Source organism: Mus caroli, chromosome 11 (genome assembly GCF_900094665.2).
Source record: "Mus caroli chromosome 11, CAROLI_EIJ_v1.1, whole genome shotgun sequence".
Taxonomy (NCBI): Eukaryota; Metazoa; Chordata; class Mammalia; order Rodentia; family Muridae; genus Mus; species Mus caroli.
Genome location: NC_034580.1, coordinates 31365754 through 31384372, shown reverse-complemented (window position 1 = coordinate 31384372; position 18619 = coordinate 31365754). Strand labels below are relative to the sequence as shown.

The 18619-nt window shown below is 44.3% G+C and overlaps 2 protein-coding genes across 2 annotated transcripts in view; one reads left to right on the top strand and one right to left on the bottom strand.

Annotated features, from left to right (window-relative positions):
- Positions 1-5133: 5133 nt before the first annotated feature.
- Fbll1 (fibrillarin like 1) lies at positions 5134-6614 on the top strand. The gene has a single exon (XM_021178106.1). It carries the CDS (start codon positions 5569-5571, stop codon positions 6502-6504), a length of 936 nt encoding a protein of 311 aa, XP_021033765.1. The 5' UTR covers positions 5134-5568; the 3' UTR covers positions 6505-6614.
- A 5883-nt stretch (positions 6615-12497) lies between these two features.
- Pank3 (pantothenate kinase 3) overlaps positions 12498-18619 on the bottom strand; it is a 22321-nt gene continuing 16199 nt past the window's right edge. The window contains exon 7 of the mRNA XM_021176531.2: positions 12498-18318. Within this exon, the coding sequence (XP_021032190.1) occupies positions 18268-18318 (51 nt within the window). The 3' untranslated portion in view covers positions 12498-18267. The remainder of the gene's footprint in view (positions 18319-18619) is intronic.

Sequence of the window (18619 nt, the reverse complement as noted above, 5' to 3'; positions counted from 1 at the left end):
TCACAGCAGTCAGAAACAGCAGTCACTGAGAAGTGCAAGATGTGAGCAGGGGCCGCCACCACGGACTATCAGGGACATTGGACAGAAGAATCTGAGCCTGAATGACCAATCACACTTTCATGCTGAACAGTTGCTGTTTAAGAATAGTTTTGCGATGGAGTCTGCCAGTGAGGACACTGGGCAGCAGCAAGGATTGTGAGCCTTGACTACAGCTTTGAAGGAAGTTCTGTGGTGGGTAAGATTCTGTTACACGGGCATTGCATGCTCCAGCAGAGTGGGTCAGCAACCTGGCCTCATAGTCAGAAACAGCACTCTCAGGTGACTATTAGCATTTTTAGCAATATACTATTTTTTGTGAGGGTGTTTTGTTAGACATACTGCTGTTGCACACATACTAAACTGCAGTGTAATGCAAACATAACTTCTTTTAAGATTTATTGATCGATTTTATGTCTATGAGTACATTGTCTTCAAACACCAGAAGAGGGCAACCATTACAGATGGTTGTGAGCCACCATGGTTGCTGGGATTTGAACTCAGGACCTCCGGAAGAGCAGTCAGTGCTCTTAACCACTGAGCCATCTCTCAAGCCCTAGATTAGGTTTCTTAATATGATTCCAAGAAAGAAAAAAAAAGAGAGATTTCATTAAAATTTAAAATTTTGTAAGTCAAAGGAATTTATAGTATCAAAAAGAAAAAAAAAAAAAAGACAAGTCACATAATGGGAGGGGATATGTGTATAGCATACCTGGCAGCAATCATTACAGACTCTATCTAACTCAGAAAAGATGCAAATAACTTCATTAAGATAGGAAAGGGCAGCCGGGCGTGGTGGCGCAAGCCTTTAATCCCAGCACTCAGGAGGCAGAGGCAGGTGGATTTCTGAGTTCGAGGCCAGCCTGGTCTACAGAGTGAGTTCCAGGACAGCCANNGCTACACAGAGAAACCCTGTCTCGAAAAACCAAAAAAAAGAAAAACCAAAAAAAAAAAAAAAGATAGGAAAGGGCAAGGGCTGGCGAGATGTGTGACAACCAGGAAGATTGGGCCTTGAAGGGCCAGGTAGCGCAGGGAGCAAGAGCCCAAAAGAGCCCAGGGAGAGAGGCTCACCTTCAGTCTCTCCAGGAGCCGATCTCTCCAACCAAGCCGTGCCCCTGGAGTGGGAGAGCTCAGAGCCTGACACCAAGCATGGGTCAGACCCTGGAGCCTCTGAGGGGTCTTTCATTGTGGTCACTGAGTAAATCAGGGGCAGGAGGTGGTGATGGGGGCGGGGGATTAAAAGTTCCTAAAATTGAATGAAAATGAAAACTTGGCCTCTAGGAAGGAACCTTTGGAATAGGGATAAGGCAGCTCTAAAGGGAACGTTTGCAGCCTCGGACACAATAACATGCACTTCAAGGGTGTGAAAAACAAGAACATTTAAAATCCTGGAGCAGTAAACAGCCGGAAATAATAGACTAGGGTAGAAATCGATGAAACAGAGAAGAAGAATATAGAAGTCAAATATTGATCAAACTTTGGTTCTTTGATAAAGTGAAGATAATTGCGTTGTTCATTGACAAATTCCTAGCCAAAATAACTAAAAGGAAAATGAAACCAAAATTAATAACATTAGATGTGAAAAGTGTCAGGGTGGGAGGGGCTGGGGGTGGGGGGATGACATTACTCCAGATTCTAAGAGCTACAGAGAATTTTCAGAGAATAGTTTGGAAATAACGGATATTTCAAAAACCTGAAAAATCTAGTAGCAATGCATAAATTTCTAGATACTTTATGACTTAAATCAGAATAAAAAGCAGGAAACATTCTGGACACCAGCAACGAGAGTGGGCCTCAGTGGTTAGAGCACTAGGTGCTCTTCCAGAGGGTATGGGTCTGATTCCCAGCAGCTCACAGCTGTCGGTAACTCCATTTCTAGGGAATTCAATACCCTCTTCTGGACTCTATGTGCAGCAGGAAAACAAGTGGCATACAGACACATAGGAAACAAAACACTTACATGTATTAAAATAATAAAAACAAATTACAGACCCAGCTGTGGCGGTTCATGCCTTTATTCCCAGCACTAGGGGCCTAGTGGTGGCACCTCCCACAATGGGCTGGGCCCTCTCACCTCAATCGCTAATTAGCAAACTGCCCCACATGTTTGCCTACGGCTTGATCTTATGAAGGCAATTTCTCAGTTGAAGTTTCCTTCCCCTGAGCTGACTCTTGCTTGAGTTGATATGAAACTATCTGGTACAATTACAGACCAACCCCCCCCCCCCCGCATGAAAACAAGTTGTAAAAATCTCCAATAAATCTTGCAAATAGAACTCAAGAATGTGATAGGAAGAAAATACGCCACCACATTCCTTCTAGGAACTCAAGGTGGGTTGAACAGCATGCGAATCATCCATCGAGTGTACTTCACTATGTGAGTAGATGTAGGGACACACAATCACCTCGATTAGTGCAGAAAAGGCATATAATCAACACTAGGCATCAGTGAGTCCAAATGTGCCCACTGGTGCATTAGTGGGAAGTCTGTGGTGTTGCAACCTTCGGATCTCTGACTGGGTTTGATATCTGGTCCTATAGGAGGGAATTCACATCTGATACTGTGAACCTGATCAAGACGCCATGGCTCCAGAGGTGACAGGCCTTTGATCCCCACTTAATGTTTTATAAATGGATATAATGTGTCCATCAAGCTGTCTTCTAGATATTTACATTCCTTGACATTCACGAATACTTCTGTCCGCTTTAGCAGAGAAGCTCCCGTTTGCAGCGGGCAACACATGCAGTGACTCCTAACTGGGTAACTATGAGCTGGAAAGAGCGTGGAGAAGAAGTGACTGTGGATTCCTCAGTCCTAACTGGGACACCTACATCAGCCTCTCAAGGGCTGAGGAAACACTGTGATTGAGAGGGTAGGAGAGATGGAGAAGTTGGAGTAGAGGTGGCATATTGTGGGCACTTGGGTATAGGGCATAGCTGCTGCACTCTTTAACTCATTACGAGATTGGGCCCTACCAACATACTCCATGAAGGGGACAGAGGTCAGTTCCCCCCCCAGCCCAGTGGTGTAGCCCACGTTCCTTCAAATTACCCTTCACCCACGCTCCTGCAAACACCGTAATGAAACCCATTGTGTCACGCACACAAATGACAGGAAAGTAGAAGAGGGCTAGTTGGGAAAAGGACTAGCCATTAGTACAGAATGCTGAGACCCTTTAATCCGGTTTCTTTTCTTTTCTTTTTCTTTTTAGAGATTTATTTATTATTATATGTAAGTACAGTGTAGCTATCTTCAGACACAGCAGAAGAGGGCATCAGATCTCATTACAGATGGTTGTGAGCCACCATGTGGTTGCTGGGATTTGAACTCAGGACTTTTGGAAGAGCAGTCAGTGCTCTTAACCGCTGAGCCATTTCGCCAGCCCTGTTCTCTGCTTCTTAATGTGTTCTCTCTAGCTGCCCTATCCTCATTCTCCTAGCTCTATGTGTGATCTTGATATCACCTCCATCAGGACCCATATGAACCTCCCCCAACACACATACATATACACACACATACACACACACACATACACACACACACACACACACACACAAATATTTTTTCATGCAAAATGGATGCTGGCAAATCTGAAATCATCAAAACCAACATCCTTCTTCAAAAGTTGTTGGATAAGAAGCACGAATGTTCCAGGTCAAATGCTATTAGGTAGCATAATTCTCTCTTCCTTGGAGAAGAGCAGCCTTTTAATTTATTCAGGGCTTCAACTGATCAAATGAAACTTACCCACACAATGCAGGACAATCTGTTTTACTTGACAAATGTAAATGATAACCACATCCAAACTACCCAGAAACAACCAGAATAATATTTGATTAAGTATCTGAGCATCCCATGGCCAATTCAAATATATGCAAAAACTAGTCATTACAAGATTGGTGGAAACACAACCAAGACAGCAAATGTAACCCGTTTTAGAGAATACTCTTCAAATTGTAATTAGAGTGTTTCCCACGAACAAGCTATCACAGGAATCCTGCATTTCTTCCTCTGCCACCTTCTCTATATCCTCATGCAGACTTGTGGCCCTCATCAAGAAAGTCTTATAATACTCAGGGGTGAACAGCCCTGCCATTGCTGTCTGTGGATGTGAGACAGGAGAGGAGACTAACCGTGTGCACATCTGGGGAGTTAATATCCTCTCCCTGCGTCATGTTCTAGTTCTGAGGTGCATTCCACCAAAGAACTATAGTGTTTAGCTTGGCTAATGTGCACCAGAGCTTTTTGCAAAAGCTTTCCCCTTCCCCCTGCTGCTTGAGGAATTTTCCCTTTCCCTGCCAATATAAGCAAGTTCAATAGTTCAATACCACCCAGGCCCTTCCCCATCTGAGAGGACTGACTAAGAGGTCATGATGACCACAGTTGACCAGAGCAAGATTAGCAGTTCTCAAAAATTAGTTATAACACAGATAACAATCCTTGGAAATCCTGCCTCAGTTTGAATTCTTAGATAAACCACATACTGTCCTAACCTTGCTGACGAAGTTTTCTGGCACATCAACAGCTGATCACTAAAATTAAAAATATACTATTGCTTTGCTAGCCAATAATGATATCACTGTGAGGTACCCCCTTTTCAAAAGAGTATAAAAAAGCTGTACTTTTGACAATCAGGGTTTATTCTCCCCGAGAGGCTGAGCAACCCCACGCGCATTGGAATAAAAACCTCTTGTCATTGCAGCGTTCTGCCATCAAGCTGTGTGTTTCTGGGGGTCGCGTTCTCAACACTTGGGCCCTTGGGGGCCCAACACCACCTCCCTGGACTTGGCACTTAATTCCACTAACAGGGAGGTCAGACATGTGCTTAGATCAGCTACACAGAAGTCCAGCTTGGCCCCAAAGCCACCAATAGTGGTCAGAAGAGACATGCTTGAAGTAGCTGTCCCTGGTGCTGACTGGACGCTAAAGCCTATGCAGGGACGTCTGGGTTTCTATCCGTGGTGCTGCCCATTTCTTCCTCCAGTTTCTCAAGGTTTGATTGAAAGAATGGTTTTTAAAGCAAAGATGAAACATCGAAGTAAACATTCCATTTCCCTTTTTTTGCTGAAGTAAGTGGCATATGATTTAGGTTACACATAGGTTTCCTGCTGCCACACGGGAGAGCAAGAAACACAAGGACTAGTGGATGCGCGCTTCCCATCTCCTGCCACAGAGACGCTGGCTGGCCACTGGGAGATCCAGGGAAAGAACCTGGAGTCCCTGGGAAAGCAGAGAATACCAGCAGACTTGAGAGAAGGCAAAGGGTTACAAGTGAGCAAGCTGTGTCTGCGCGCAGCTGGTGCAGGGGGGCTTCCGGGGCTACAGGGGCTACAAAACGGCTGTGATGCAATCACGCAAGTCACCGCGTCAAAGCGTGGATCCGGGGATGTGCGCACCGCGGCCCCCTGCATCCCGCTGCGGCTAATCCTGCGGGCAGCGGCCGCCACCAATTTGTCCCCACTCCGCAGCAACCGCCCGGGGTCCCTCGCGATCCCTGACCACCGCGGCAGTTCCTGAGAGCTGCGGGGGCCATGAAACCCGCGGGCGGCCGCGGCGGCTGGGGCTGGGGTGGCGGCAAGGGAGGCAGCAAGGGAGGTGACACGGGCTCAGGGACCAAAGGCGGCTTCGGGACACGCACACGCGGCTCCAGCGGCGGCGGCCGGGGCCGGGGACGAGGCGGCGGCGGGGGCGGCGGAGGCGACAGGCAGCGACGCGGCGGTCCAGCCAAGAACAAGAACCGCCGCAAGAAGGGCATCACCGTGTCGGTGGAGCCGCATCGGCACGAGGGCGTGTTTATCTACCGCGGCGCGGAGGATGCTCTGGTCACACTGAACATGGTGCCTGGAGTCTCGGTGTACGGAGAGAAGCGCGTCACCGTGATGGAGAACGGGGAGAAACAGGAGTACCGCACGTGGAATCCCTTCCGCTCCAAATTGGCAGCGGCCATCCTGGGCGGCGTGGACCAGATCCACATCAAGCCCAAGTCCAAAGTGTTGTACCTGGGCGCCGCCTCCGGAACCACCGTCTCACACGTCTCCGACATCATCGGCCCCGACGGCCTGGTCTATGCGGTTGAATTCTCCCATCGCGCCGGCCGCGATCTGGTCAACGTGGCCAAGAAGCGCACCAACATCATCCCGGTGCTGGAAGATGCCCGGCACCCGCTCAAGTATCGCATGCTCATTGGCATGGTGGACGTGATCTTCGCCGATGTGGCCCAGCCAGATCAGTCGCGCATCGTGGCGCTTAACGCCCACACCTTTCTGCGCAACGGAGGCCACTTTCTCATTTCCATCAAGGCCAACTGCATCGACTCCACAGCGTCTGCCGAGGCCGTGTTTGCTTCTGAGGTGAGGAAGCTGCAACAGGAGAACTTGAAGCCGCAGGAGCAGCTGACTCTGGAGCCCTACGAAAGGGACCACGCCGTCGTTGTCGGGGTCTATCGGCCCCCACCCAAGAGCAAGTAGCAGCAGTAGAAACCAGGGAAGGTGCCCCCGCGCTGCCACAAGACTGTGTCTTTGTGCCTGTCCTAGTGCGTTGTTTTTCTATTTAATAAAATAAACAATTCCCAAGTGTACAATTGAGGCCAGAGTGGGTTTTGCAGCTGCACCAGTTCGCTCTCCAGCCTTGGTGGCCTAATACAGAGGTATAGGGCCCCTTCAAGGAACAACATGGGACCAGTCACCCCAGGTCTGGTCTCCACAGGGTCCCATTTTTACGCGTGTCTTCTAATCACAGGAACAAGGATAGGAGAGCCCGCTAGTGATCTTTAAAGTATTTCTTGGGGGAAATACGAAGGCACTGGGTTGTTTTGTTTTGTTTTGGGGGTGGGGGAGGGGGTGGTCAAGGCTGAGTCCAGGGAAGACTATTGGATGCTGACCTATTCAACCTGACTCAAAGCTAGGCTCTTCCCTGTGCGTCTGTTTTCTGAAATGCCATCTTCTTTTGTAGCCCTGGACGAGCTTAATCCTCCTGCCTCTACTTCCCGAGTATGCAAGAAGTAGATGCAAACCAACTCAAACCCAGATTATCAGCCACAATGTTTTGTTTTGTTTTGTTTTCTTCATTTTTCTGCAGTCCTTGTGACATTTAATCATCTCTCCAGCTCCACGGTGGCTTTGTTACAATTTCCATGTTCAATTCCATGTTCTTCCAATTTCCTTTGTTACAATTTCCATGTTTGTTACAATTTCCATGTGAAGCAATGGGCTTCCTGAGGTGAATACCAGACTTACACAGGAGGGAGAATCTTGTTGCCACTTTTTGGTATCCCTCGTGCTGTCTTGGCTCTGCCCTCTCCCATCTGACACACACACAGAAGTAGGGATCCGAGGCCTCCTGTTCTCTCTCCTCCTCTCCTTAGGCTCTTTCTAAGTTTTCACAACAGCAGAAGAAGGCAGGGAGACAGATCGGGTGCTGGGTCTGACATACCCGAGAGGGTATCACTAATGGTCTCCAGAACAACCAGAAAAGACTTCCCTCTCAGAAGGGAATTCTGGACTCAGTAACATTGGATGCTGGCTCTCAGAACTAACCCATCCTAACCCTGGAAGGCCAAAGCAGAAAGTTTGAATTTTAGGTTAATCTGGACTGCATAATAAAATATGTCACACACACAAAAATACAAATGAGTAGGAGAACAAGCAATGGCCACAAAACTTTAGTACCCCTGCCCCAAAAGCTCCAAGTGAAACTTAAACGTGCTCATTCACTCCCCCAAGCCCCAATGCCAAGGTCATCCACAAATAATCTAGCAATGCAGCATTGGGAGAGGGGTTTGACTTCTTCATGGTGAACTCAGGGTGGGGCTGGCAAGATGGCTCAGCAGGTGAAGGAGCTTGCTGCCAACCCTGATGACCCGAGTTCAATCTCCAGGACCCACATGGGAAGAGGTATGCACCAGCTCCCCCAGATTGTCCTCTGATCCCCAGAGCATGCACAGCACATGGGAACGTGCACACACATATACAGTAACTTTTAAATGAAATGAAGACACCTAAATACGTGCTGAGGGAAAGATCTGGCGTGGTCGACTTTGCTCCAGGGCATACCTCCTTGAACAGCAAAAGGATAAAAATGACATGCCTCACCCGTACACCAAAGCCCGGGAAAGTCATAGGCAATTGAGAGAGCTGATGCTGCAAGAGAGGTCTCACTCAAGACTTCTCCTATCACCCAAAAGGTTCACAGCCAGAAATCAAGCCCCATCAGTCCAGACTCCAAAACTGATGTCATTTTCACTATGCTGGCCCAAGTTGCTTTACAAAGCACTCTCTCCAATCCCACCATAATGACTGAGTGGCTGAGGTGAGATGTGGAGGCTGGAAATGGAGTCTCACGGAATAGGGGAGATGGCAGGAAAGAAAGGGCCTGCTGGGCCCCGCCTTCCTCTGAGCCAGCCCAGCCTGGATAATGAGCCCTGGAGTCTTCCTTACAGCCGCATGCTTCCTCCAGCATGGAGCATACAGCAGGGAACTCAGCAGTTTTTCTTATTCCAGGCAAACCGTTACACTGGCTGCTTCTGAAGATGCTAGAAACTGTGCCTGTTAAGGATGGGGTGACATGGAAATCTAAAGAATCCCCATGAATCTGATAGGGTGGCGGCTTGTTCCAATAATCTTCCTCGGAAAGCTGCGGTAGAATCACTTGAACCTAGGAGTTCAAGGCTGGCTCGGGAAACAGGGAGGAGACACTGTGACTAAAAAGAAAGCAACCCCAACAAATTTCAGATGGACATGGTTCACCATGGATGGTGGGATTATAGCAGGGAGGCTGGAGCCTGGTTTTGGAGGAGGGCAGGGAAAATATGAGACTAACTCCAGTGGGAGGTAATCCTAAGGCATACTAGAGGTAAAGAGACACTGGGTTCCAGATTTATTCAGAGCCAGAAACCCCAGCAACTATCTACTTGGTTTGAGCATTAAATGACCCCAATATTATGTGAATGCTTGGTCCCAGCAGCACTGTATGGGGAGACGTTCCAACGTTGTTGGAGGAAGTACATCACTGCAGACAAGCTTTGAGAGTTCATGGTCTAACCCCGCATGGTGCCCACTCTCTCTACTTTGTTTGTAGGCTTCCTACCCTGGCTACCTGTTGCCAGGCCTCTCCCTCCTATCCTACCCCATCCCTCTAGAACTGTAAGACAAAATAAATGCCTGCATGTAGACAATTTTGGTTATGGTGTTTCTAACCCAGCAACAGCAGAAGTGAATACAAGTTTTGCCTGAAATAACACACAGACCTGGTGGCTTAAACAATGGCCTACTTGATTAGTTTTGAGGGCTACAAGTCCAGGTGTAGCCTTTGTTGTATCTGGCTTCTGAGGAGGGTTCTACCCAGATAAAGTTGGGTAACCTTACTGGTTTTCAAAGAAAGAGAGCTCTTTAGTATTTCTTCCTTCTCTCCCTACAGGACTCAAGCCCCCGCCTCATGACTTCCATGGTCTGTTACTGCCTCCTTGAAACTCTCTATATAGTTACTTCTGGAGCTAGGCTTTCAACTTACAGTTTAGAGGGAATGCATTTTAGTATATAATTCTAGAAATAGAATGATAAAATGACATCCTTACTGAACTGTGAGAATTGGCTGAGGAGACCAGGTCCATTGAGGAACTGGGGGAATGGTTGGTGCTGTGTGTAGGCCCTTCATCTTTTCATCCTGCTGTCAACAGAAGATGAGATCAATAAGACAGAAGAGAAGCAGAGCTCAAAAAGCTGGGTGGTTCTAAGGGAGGAGGAGGGGGAGGGGGAGGGGGAGGGGAAGAGAGAGAGAGAGAGAGAGAGAGAGAGAGAGAGAGAGAGAGAGAGAGAGGTTGCCTTGAGCATAGGAGAGCTTAGTTTAGCATGGTTTCTGGTCCAAACTTAACTAGATGGAACTTGCAAAGTTTCAGAGAATAAGTCGCACTTCAAGAGCCACATCCATGAAACAAGTCCAGGTCCATAGACTCCGGTTACTTCGAGGCTTTATGTCTGACACTTGGTCAAGAGACATCATGCTTTGGCATGGCCCTCACAGTGATGGTTTGCATGACCCTTTCAGCATCTGCCACCAGTCTCACTGCCAGTAATGGCGACGCACTCCTTTAATCTTAGGACTTGGGAGGTAGAGGCGGATTTCTGGACAGCCAGGACTACAGAGAATCCACAACTGCTTACTTATCACCCACAATTCCCTCTTCTTTCTCTCTCCACCAGCTGAGCAAGATGCTCGCCAGGCAGTGGTGGCGCACGCCTTTAATCCCAGCACTTGGGAGGCAGAGGCAGGCAGATTTCTGAGTTCGAGGCCAGCCTGGTCTACAACAGCCAAGGCTACAGAGAAACCCTGTCTCCAAAAACCAAAAAAGAGCAAGATGTCCAAAGGAAAGAAGGCCAAGGGGAAGAAGGCGGCCTTGGCCCCTGCCATCATCAAGAAACAGAAAGCCAAAAAGTTAGTCAATCCTTTGAGAAAAGGCCCAAGAACTTTGGCATTGGGCAGGACATCTAGCCCAAAAGAGATCTAACATGCTTTGTCAAATAGTCCCACTATATCGGGCTGCAGTGGCAATTTGTCAAATAGTCCCACTACATCGGGCTGCAGTGGCAAAGAGCCATCCTCTATAAGTGGCTCAAAGTATCTCCTACCATTAACCAGTTCAGGCCCTGGACAGGCAAACAGGTACTCTGCTGCTTAAGCTTGCCCACAAGTACAGGCCAGAGACAAAGCAAGAGAAGAAGCAAAGGCTACTGGCCTGTGCTGAGAAGAAAGCTGCAGGCAAAGGGGATGTCCCAACTAAGAGACCACCTGTCTTCCAAGCAGGAGTCAATACAGTCACCACCTTGGTGGAGAACAAGAAGGCTCAGCTGGTGGTGACTGCCCATGATGTAGACCCCATTGAGCTGGTGGTTTTCCTGTCTGCCCTATGTCGAAAGATGGGGGTGCCCTACTGCATCATCAAGGGAAGGCCAGGCTGGGGTGCCTGGTCCACAGGAAGACACGCACCACTGTTGCCTTCACGCAGGTTAACTCAGAAGACAAGGGTGCTCTGGCTAAGCTGGTGGAAGCCATTAGGACCAATTACAATGACAGATATGATGAGATCTGCCAGAGGAGCAGAACTGCACATAACCTGCCAGATTGCTCCATTTTTATCAAGTGGAGTGGGAGGGACGGTTCAGCAGCTAAGAGGCTGGATTCTGCTGGCTGGCTGCTCTCCCAAAGTCTTTGGTTTGATTCCTAGCACCCACGGGGTAGCTCACAATGGTCTGTAACTCCAGCCCCCGAGGATCCACCCAGGGAACACCCTCTTCTAGCCAACTCAGACACCAGGCACACACCCATGGCGCGCAAAGAGAAAGTGGGTAATCACAGCTACCAAATGAATCCTCAAACAGGCTAGGACATTCAAAACCCAAAGAAATGTTAAAAGTGAAATTTACAAAGCTTAGTATGGACCTGGTCAATAGATTGCAGGTGCCAAACCATCAGTGATTAGTACACATTGCCCTCAGTTGAGGTTATCAATAAACAGCTTGCCTCCACACTTTTCACAGCAACCACAGACCATCAACTTTCCTTCTCAGATGCACTGTTGATTTTGAACAAAGCAATTATTACTATAGTATACAGCAAACTTGCTCTTTAGTAATGCTGGTAGCCTTTGTCCGTGGTGAGCTGAATTAACCCTCAAACACAGCATTTCCACATCCTACCACGCTCTCCCAGTCAAGGTCTCGCCTTCCTCCTCCCTCCCTGCTCACTGGATTCTAACAGAGAGGTTCTGCTTTATACTATAGTGCAATCATTCCCGGAGTCAAGGAAATGACATCAATATCAACTTTTCCTTTTCTTCTCAAACAGGCTTTGCCTACTACACATAAGATGAACAGGAGACAGCTCAGTGTTAGGAACGCGAGGCCCAGTACACAACACTCACCCAGCAGCTCCAATCATCCCTAACTCCAGTTTCGGAGGATCCAATAGTTTCTGGTCTCCCTAGGCACCAGGCAGGCACATGGTACCCATTCGCATGTGTAGGTGAAACATGCATATACACAAAATAAGAAAATCTTTAAAGAAAAAAAAAAGATTGGGTTTAGAGTCCATTTTCTGAAGGTATCACCAAGGTATCATAGATGTCCTGGCATCGCTGGACCACCCTGTCAGATGTACACCCATAGCACAGAAAAATGGTCTCATTTTAAGAAAAATAAAAGGCTTTCATATCTGTGTGTGTCTACACAAGCAGAATAACTACGGAAGGGCACGTTATAGTCAGTTCACTAAACATAGTTCACTTATTGAGCACTTTGTATCAGGGCCGGGTATTGAGGACCCAGAACAGAGCTTTACAGAGAGCGTCCTCGCTCTCATGGAGTTTATTATGTCCTATCAGCTAATGGCAAAGAGAATCAAACCTGATGCTGAATCCGAGTGGAAATGCAGCTGCTCCGCTCTGGATGAAACAAGCAAGAGACATGTGTAGTAAAGAGAGAATTTATTTGGAAAGTAGGGTATAAAAAGCATGATTCTAACACTTATTGAATATTAACAAATTTAAAAAGTTAGAAACTACAGAAAAGGTAGACACCCAAACCCAGCTTACAGCTACATAGTACAAACAAATAGAACCCAAAAGTCTCTCATGCAAATAAGCATTAAGGGAATGTTTACAGAGCAGGGCACAACAAATATCTTTTAAATTTACATTAAGAAACTGTACATAAATGGAAAAATAAATTAGATCATTTACAAGAAGTGTTTTATAGGTTACAATAGGCTATAACTTAGTTTTGTTATGCATAAAGTTTGTAGTACATCATACATTTTTTACATAAGATTTAATATTAGAAGAATCTAAACATAAACAAAGCTTAAACCTGACAGGAATGATGCAACCAACAGAGTAAGGCAGCTTGCACTGAGTGACGTGTGTGAGGAAAGGAAGCCCTAAGCTGGGACAGCAAACACCTAGGAAAGATTTCCTCAGGACTCAAGAATTAACAAGAATACCTTTCCCTTCAGTTTAAATGCCTGGAGTTCACTTAACTCCAACACAGTGGGTAAAAGAGACAAAGTGTTCGAACCTCACTCACTGCAGGGTCCAACGATTACAGGCAGAAATGGGACACTACAGCATGAGTGCTAAGATTTTAAAAAATTATTTTTCTTCTAAATGCCAGAAAAACTAAGGCCAATTTTCAAATGGCTTAGTAGCAGGGTTAGTTAATTAAGTACTGAGTGAGCCACTGTGACATCCTGATGACACCCGGTCACAATGACAGCTTTGAAGCATAGAACCAAAACAATCGAGATCTCAAACTATTTTACATCACTTATGGTAATGTATGTAAAAATGAAAATGCTTTCTGTGGAAGTTACGTTCTTTACCAGGTCTTTTAAACATAAAATTAACAGCAGCTGCAGTAAACCTTTGTTTAGAAGACAAACTAGTTTGTGAATTCAGATCAGAAACCCAAGCCCCAGATTTCAGCAGCAGCCCACACTGACTTCAGAAAGACACTGGGTCAGACACAGGTCTACTCCAGTCAGCTCACAAAGAGATCTTAATAAGGTCTTCTGTGCCTTATTAGGTAGCACTGTAATCCATCCAACCTATGTGCAGGTGATTCCATTTTCATTTTCATTTTGTAAGTGGTGCTGGAACCGTGTGTCAGACAAATACAATCATTTCAGAAGAGCTCTGTGTTCACCCTCACCTGTGACCACACAATGATTAGAAATAAAAACAGGTCAAGGAGAGGGGCTACTAAAATCCCAAATATAGCTAATACTTCAACATCTCTGAATTTTCATCTTGTACAAATGAAGAATAACAATCCCTAAATGATTTTGAGGTTACACAAGTACTTTCCAGTAGCTATCACAGGCAATAATGACAATAACTTTTTTCCTGGTTTTGTAAGTACTTATCCACATGTACTAATGAATTACTAAAACACTATGAAGCACTAAAAATAAGCTCTAGCACATGATAGGTCTGCAATGTGTAAGTCATCTTGAGCCCTGCCAGGAATGGAGCAACTGTTTGCTCTGGCTCCTGGCAACGGTGTTGTTCCCACGGTGGCCAAAGTCCTGGTTAACAACTAATGAGAGACGTGAAGAAGCTAGGCCAATGACCAGAACACTGTAAAACACTGTTCCAAGCAGAACTCCACATGTACTGAATATATACGACAGCACAGTGTGTCCAATGGGGGAATATTTTAATTTTGCAAGTAGAATAAAAGGCAGCAAAAACTTGGGACACTTTTTTATGTTGCTGTATTGAACTGGCTATCTTAATACTTCAAAGGGAAAAAAAGAGATTATATCACTGTATTACTGACAGTGTGAGACAATTCCTGTTATAGGTTGTAAAACAGAACTTTTGTGATGCAGGCCGGATGTGCTGGCACATGCTTTTGTTGCTAGCACTTGGGAAGCAGAGACAAGAGGATCTCTGAGTTTGAGGCACCTGGTCTACATAACAAAGTTATAGGACAGCCAGAACTACACAGAGACCCTGTCTCAAAAAGCAAAAATCAAACAAGAGATTATCTGGTGACACAGATGAAGCTAGCTGGCCAGCATTGCTGTCACAATGAAGTGCACTCAGTAACATAGGAGCTTGGGTGGGAAAAGACAACATAGACGGTTTAGAGGCAATCACCTTAGATATCAGAGTATTTTAAAAAATGTTTTTCTGTTATTTTGTTTACACATACCACAAAACTGAAGTCGAATGCAAAGTAATATACACTCATTTTAATTATGCTTTATAAATTCTTTGCATAACCTAGAATTTCTGAATTATATTCAAAAATGCAAAACACTAACAAAGATAAAGTGCTCAACAAAAGATATGATAAACTAAATAAGAAAGAACTTTGTTTCTAACAAAGTAGTTATATAAAGGATGTTTAGAAACTATAGCCAGATGAACTTTCCTTCCTCGAGAATGTAACCCACAAAACAGCGTTATTTTTAGGAGTGGATACCTAAACCTGCACTCAAGGGCGCCATCCATTTAGAGCCTTGGAAGAGTCCAGTATTTGCAAATAATGAGAATCCCTTGAGGGGCTGTCTTTCAATTATGCATATTACTAGCCTTGCCTTGGCAAAGACTTGAACCACAGGAGAAATCCACTCCTCCTCCACCTCCTCAGAGGAGCTGAGGAGGGCAATGCCTTGCTATGGCCTGTGTGTGTACAGATGACTGGAGAAGTCTAGTTAAAAGGCAACCTTTTGGGGGAGAGGTGATGTTTTAGATTTGTGTGCGTGTATTACCACCAAAACCATGGCTGACGATGCTCTTAGCATTTGAAAGTTATCAGAATTTTTAGAAAGACTCTTTGTGTGTATAAAAAATAACAATGAGATAAAAAGTGTCTCTTGGTAATCTTTCAAAATTGACTGCACAAAACTCAGAAACTTTAGAAACTAAGTCCCTGGAATTAATTTTGCTTCCATAAAGGAAATACATTAGTTTGGAAATTGCTAACTATTAGGATGTGTCACAAGCAGTTTTATCAATATCAGTTATTAGAAAAATCCCATACACTACACAAGAGATGACATGATGACAATATACAGTATTTTTGAAATAGTAACAGCTTATCTATGTAAAATAAACTGCCCCAATAAATGGTCTTTACTTAAAAAAGTTATTGTTTTTTCCCATCTCATTCTTTTAAAAGCCCATATTCACAAAGTTTTCAAGGACACATAATAGTGCTCTCTTGTAAGGACTCCCAACAAACCTTTAATCTTGGCAGACAGGGGCAGGGACAGAGGCAGGTAGATTTGAGTTTGGGGTTTGCCTGGTCTACATAGTCAGTTCCCAGCCAACTGGCGCTATCTAGTTGAGGCTGTCTCAAACAAAAACAAAACAAAGAAGCTTTAGAAAAACACTACTAATATATGTGGCTATGAAATCTGAAAGGTGGTCAGTCTAAAACTGAATGTGTCATTAAGAATAAAATATATATTAACTGAAGACTAAATAAAAACAAAATAAACAAAAGGGCAAACACATCTCCCAATTAATTTTTTGGTGCCAATTTCACACTGAAATAACATATTAGATATACTGGTAAATTTTTTAAAAAGGTACTAAAATGACCTTCACCTATTTCTTGTTAGCTTTTAATGCATTTACTAGAAAATATAAAATTATTCATAGTTTACATTTTATCTATTAAATGGCACTGTTTAAGAACCCAGATCTTTAATTAGGTTGATTGATATTAGAAGCAAATCTCTATTTGTGATAGCATGCATACAGGGAATTTCTCAAGAGCAATACAGGTTAGATTAGAATCTTGGCAGCCTTTATCAATTATGATTCTGTGTTCTCATTAATTCAGTAATGACAGATTACACTTGAGAAAAGGTAAATGTATGAACAACTTAGTTCACTTTACATGGCCCTTAGTAGTTAATTTCCGTTCCAAATGGCAAAATGCTAGTTCTATATAAACCAAAGCAAAGTGGTGAAATTAATGTGAGCACTATTTAATTTAAAGATAGCCCTAAATCTATAGCTGCTGATGTATAGAATTTCCACACTAGATAATCTACAGTTTCTATCATTCAGTTATTTTCTTATCTGCACACTCAAGTCAACCTTTAAAACAAAGCAAGCAGTAGCATCACAACTGAAACAAGCCAGGCTGTCGAGACAAACACTGAGTGACATCATTGTAGACTTAAAATGTTTACTGGGCAAACAATATCGTCATGTGCTTCCATAAACTACACAGAAATCTGTGTTGTGGTTTTTTTTTTTCACCCCAGAAACAGGGTTTCCCTGTGTAGCCCTGGCTGTTCTGGAACTCACTCTGTAGACCAGGCTGTCCTTGAACTCAAGAGATTCGCCTGCCTCTGCCTGCCAAGTGCAGAGATTAAAAGCATACGCCACCACACCTGGCTCCAGAGACCTGTCTTTATCAAGAACCTCTTGACAGTCTGCTGGAAACTTTGAACACTGGGGTCTCAGAAACTACACTGAAATACTCTTTCAAATGTAAACAATCTAACCTCTTTAAGGTTATTTCCAGAAATCAGAAATTAATATAGGTCCATTTCCCATACAGACTCAACTTACCAAACTAATGGCATCAAAAATGTTACATTTTAACATTATAAAAAAACAGGAATTCAAACCCAAGAATAAATTCCAAGCAGAAAGACAAATTCTTGGTCTGCGATGCTTTTATGACCAAAAACCATAAACATTGATCCATCTGTAACTTAGTAATGCTGCCCAGAGCCACATAACTTTAAAACTTTCCTTTTGATAGCATCTAATTCTGTCCATTGCTACTGCTTATGGAAGGTACACATCAGCTTCCCAAGTTCAGATCTAATGATAAGAAATGCACATTTGGGCCTGAGATACACATGGTAGAGAAAGAGCATAGAATGTCACTCGCTCTAACCATATTCCATTTGAACAGTCTAAGGACTTAATTAATTAGATAGACTCCAAAGTATGTGATTATGCCCTCAATTTTACAAACAGTAAACATTTAACACATATACTGATTAATGCATGAGATAAAGAAAGTGTAGCGCCACCAAATATGCGCAAAAACTTCAGGGATTCAATAGAAAAATTCAGGTTCAGGTTTAAACACAGTATTTCAACTCATCATCTGAGAGAAAATTATACTTATGGGCAGAGGTCATATAGACATGCTTTTCTGAGGATATGTTATAAAACTACCACAGTTAATACTTAATATTGCCTTAACATTTCTAAGTCACAGAAAATGATCTTTGATTGCCAGTACAATAAATTATGAGAGTATGTTACTTCCTGCTCACTAATAACCAAACATACGTGACAGACTCAAACAAATATTTAGAACAAACAAACATTTAGAATCAATTATTTTGCATAAACAAACATTTCTGAGATTTTAAGATTTGTGTCTGAGCACACAGTACTACAATGTTGGCTGCATCAAATAAATAGAAAATCATTGAGGAAAGTTCAACAATCAAGAGGCTGTATTGCATTTAAGATGGAACGCTGGCTATCATACAGACAAGAGGACATCAATGAGGGATACTTCCCATTACAGGGCTTTCCATGCGGCAAAGCTCACGAGCTCACCATTCTGACATTTAAAATGAACACAAATAGAATTATGCTTTCATCCTTTGGTTCCCAGTGACAAACAATGACTGCAGCTTCTGGATCGGCTCCTCCTGAACGGCGTTCCTTAGTGAAGCTCGCGGACGTCTTAGCTGAAATTTGGCAGGCCAAGAAGTGCACCGACAGCTCCAAAGTATCCCTGCGTGGTTTTTTAAACAATTTAAGGCAATGTAGTTTTTAAATTAATTTGTAAGAACACATTTCTATAGCCTTCTTCACATTAATATATGAAAGGGTACATCCCATAAAAACAACAGCTAAAATTCCAGCACTCAGGAGGCAGAGGAAGGTAGATTTCTGTGAGTCAAGGCCAGTACCTTGTTCCTGATTCAGAATAATGTAAGCATTTGAATTCATCATAAAAGACTGATTAGAGGCAGGCAGATTTCTGAGTTCGAGGCCAGCCTGATCTACAGAGTGAGCTCCAGGACAGCCAGGGC

Bases quoted from the DNA above. Each gene is read 5' to 3' on its own strand.
- Fbll1 (XM_021178106.1), top strand. From the start codon at position 5,569: ATGAAACCCGCGGGCGGCCGCGGCGGCTGGGGCTGGGGTGGCGGCAAG.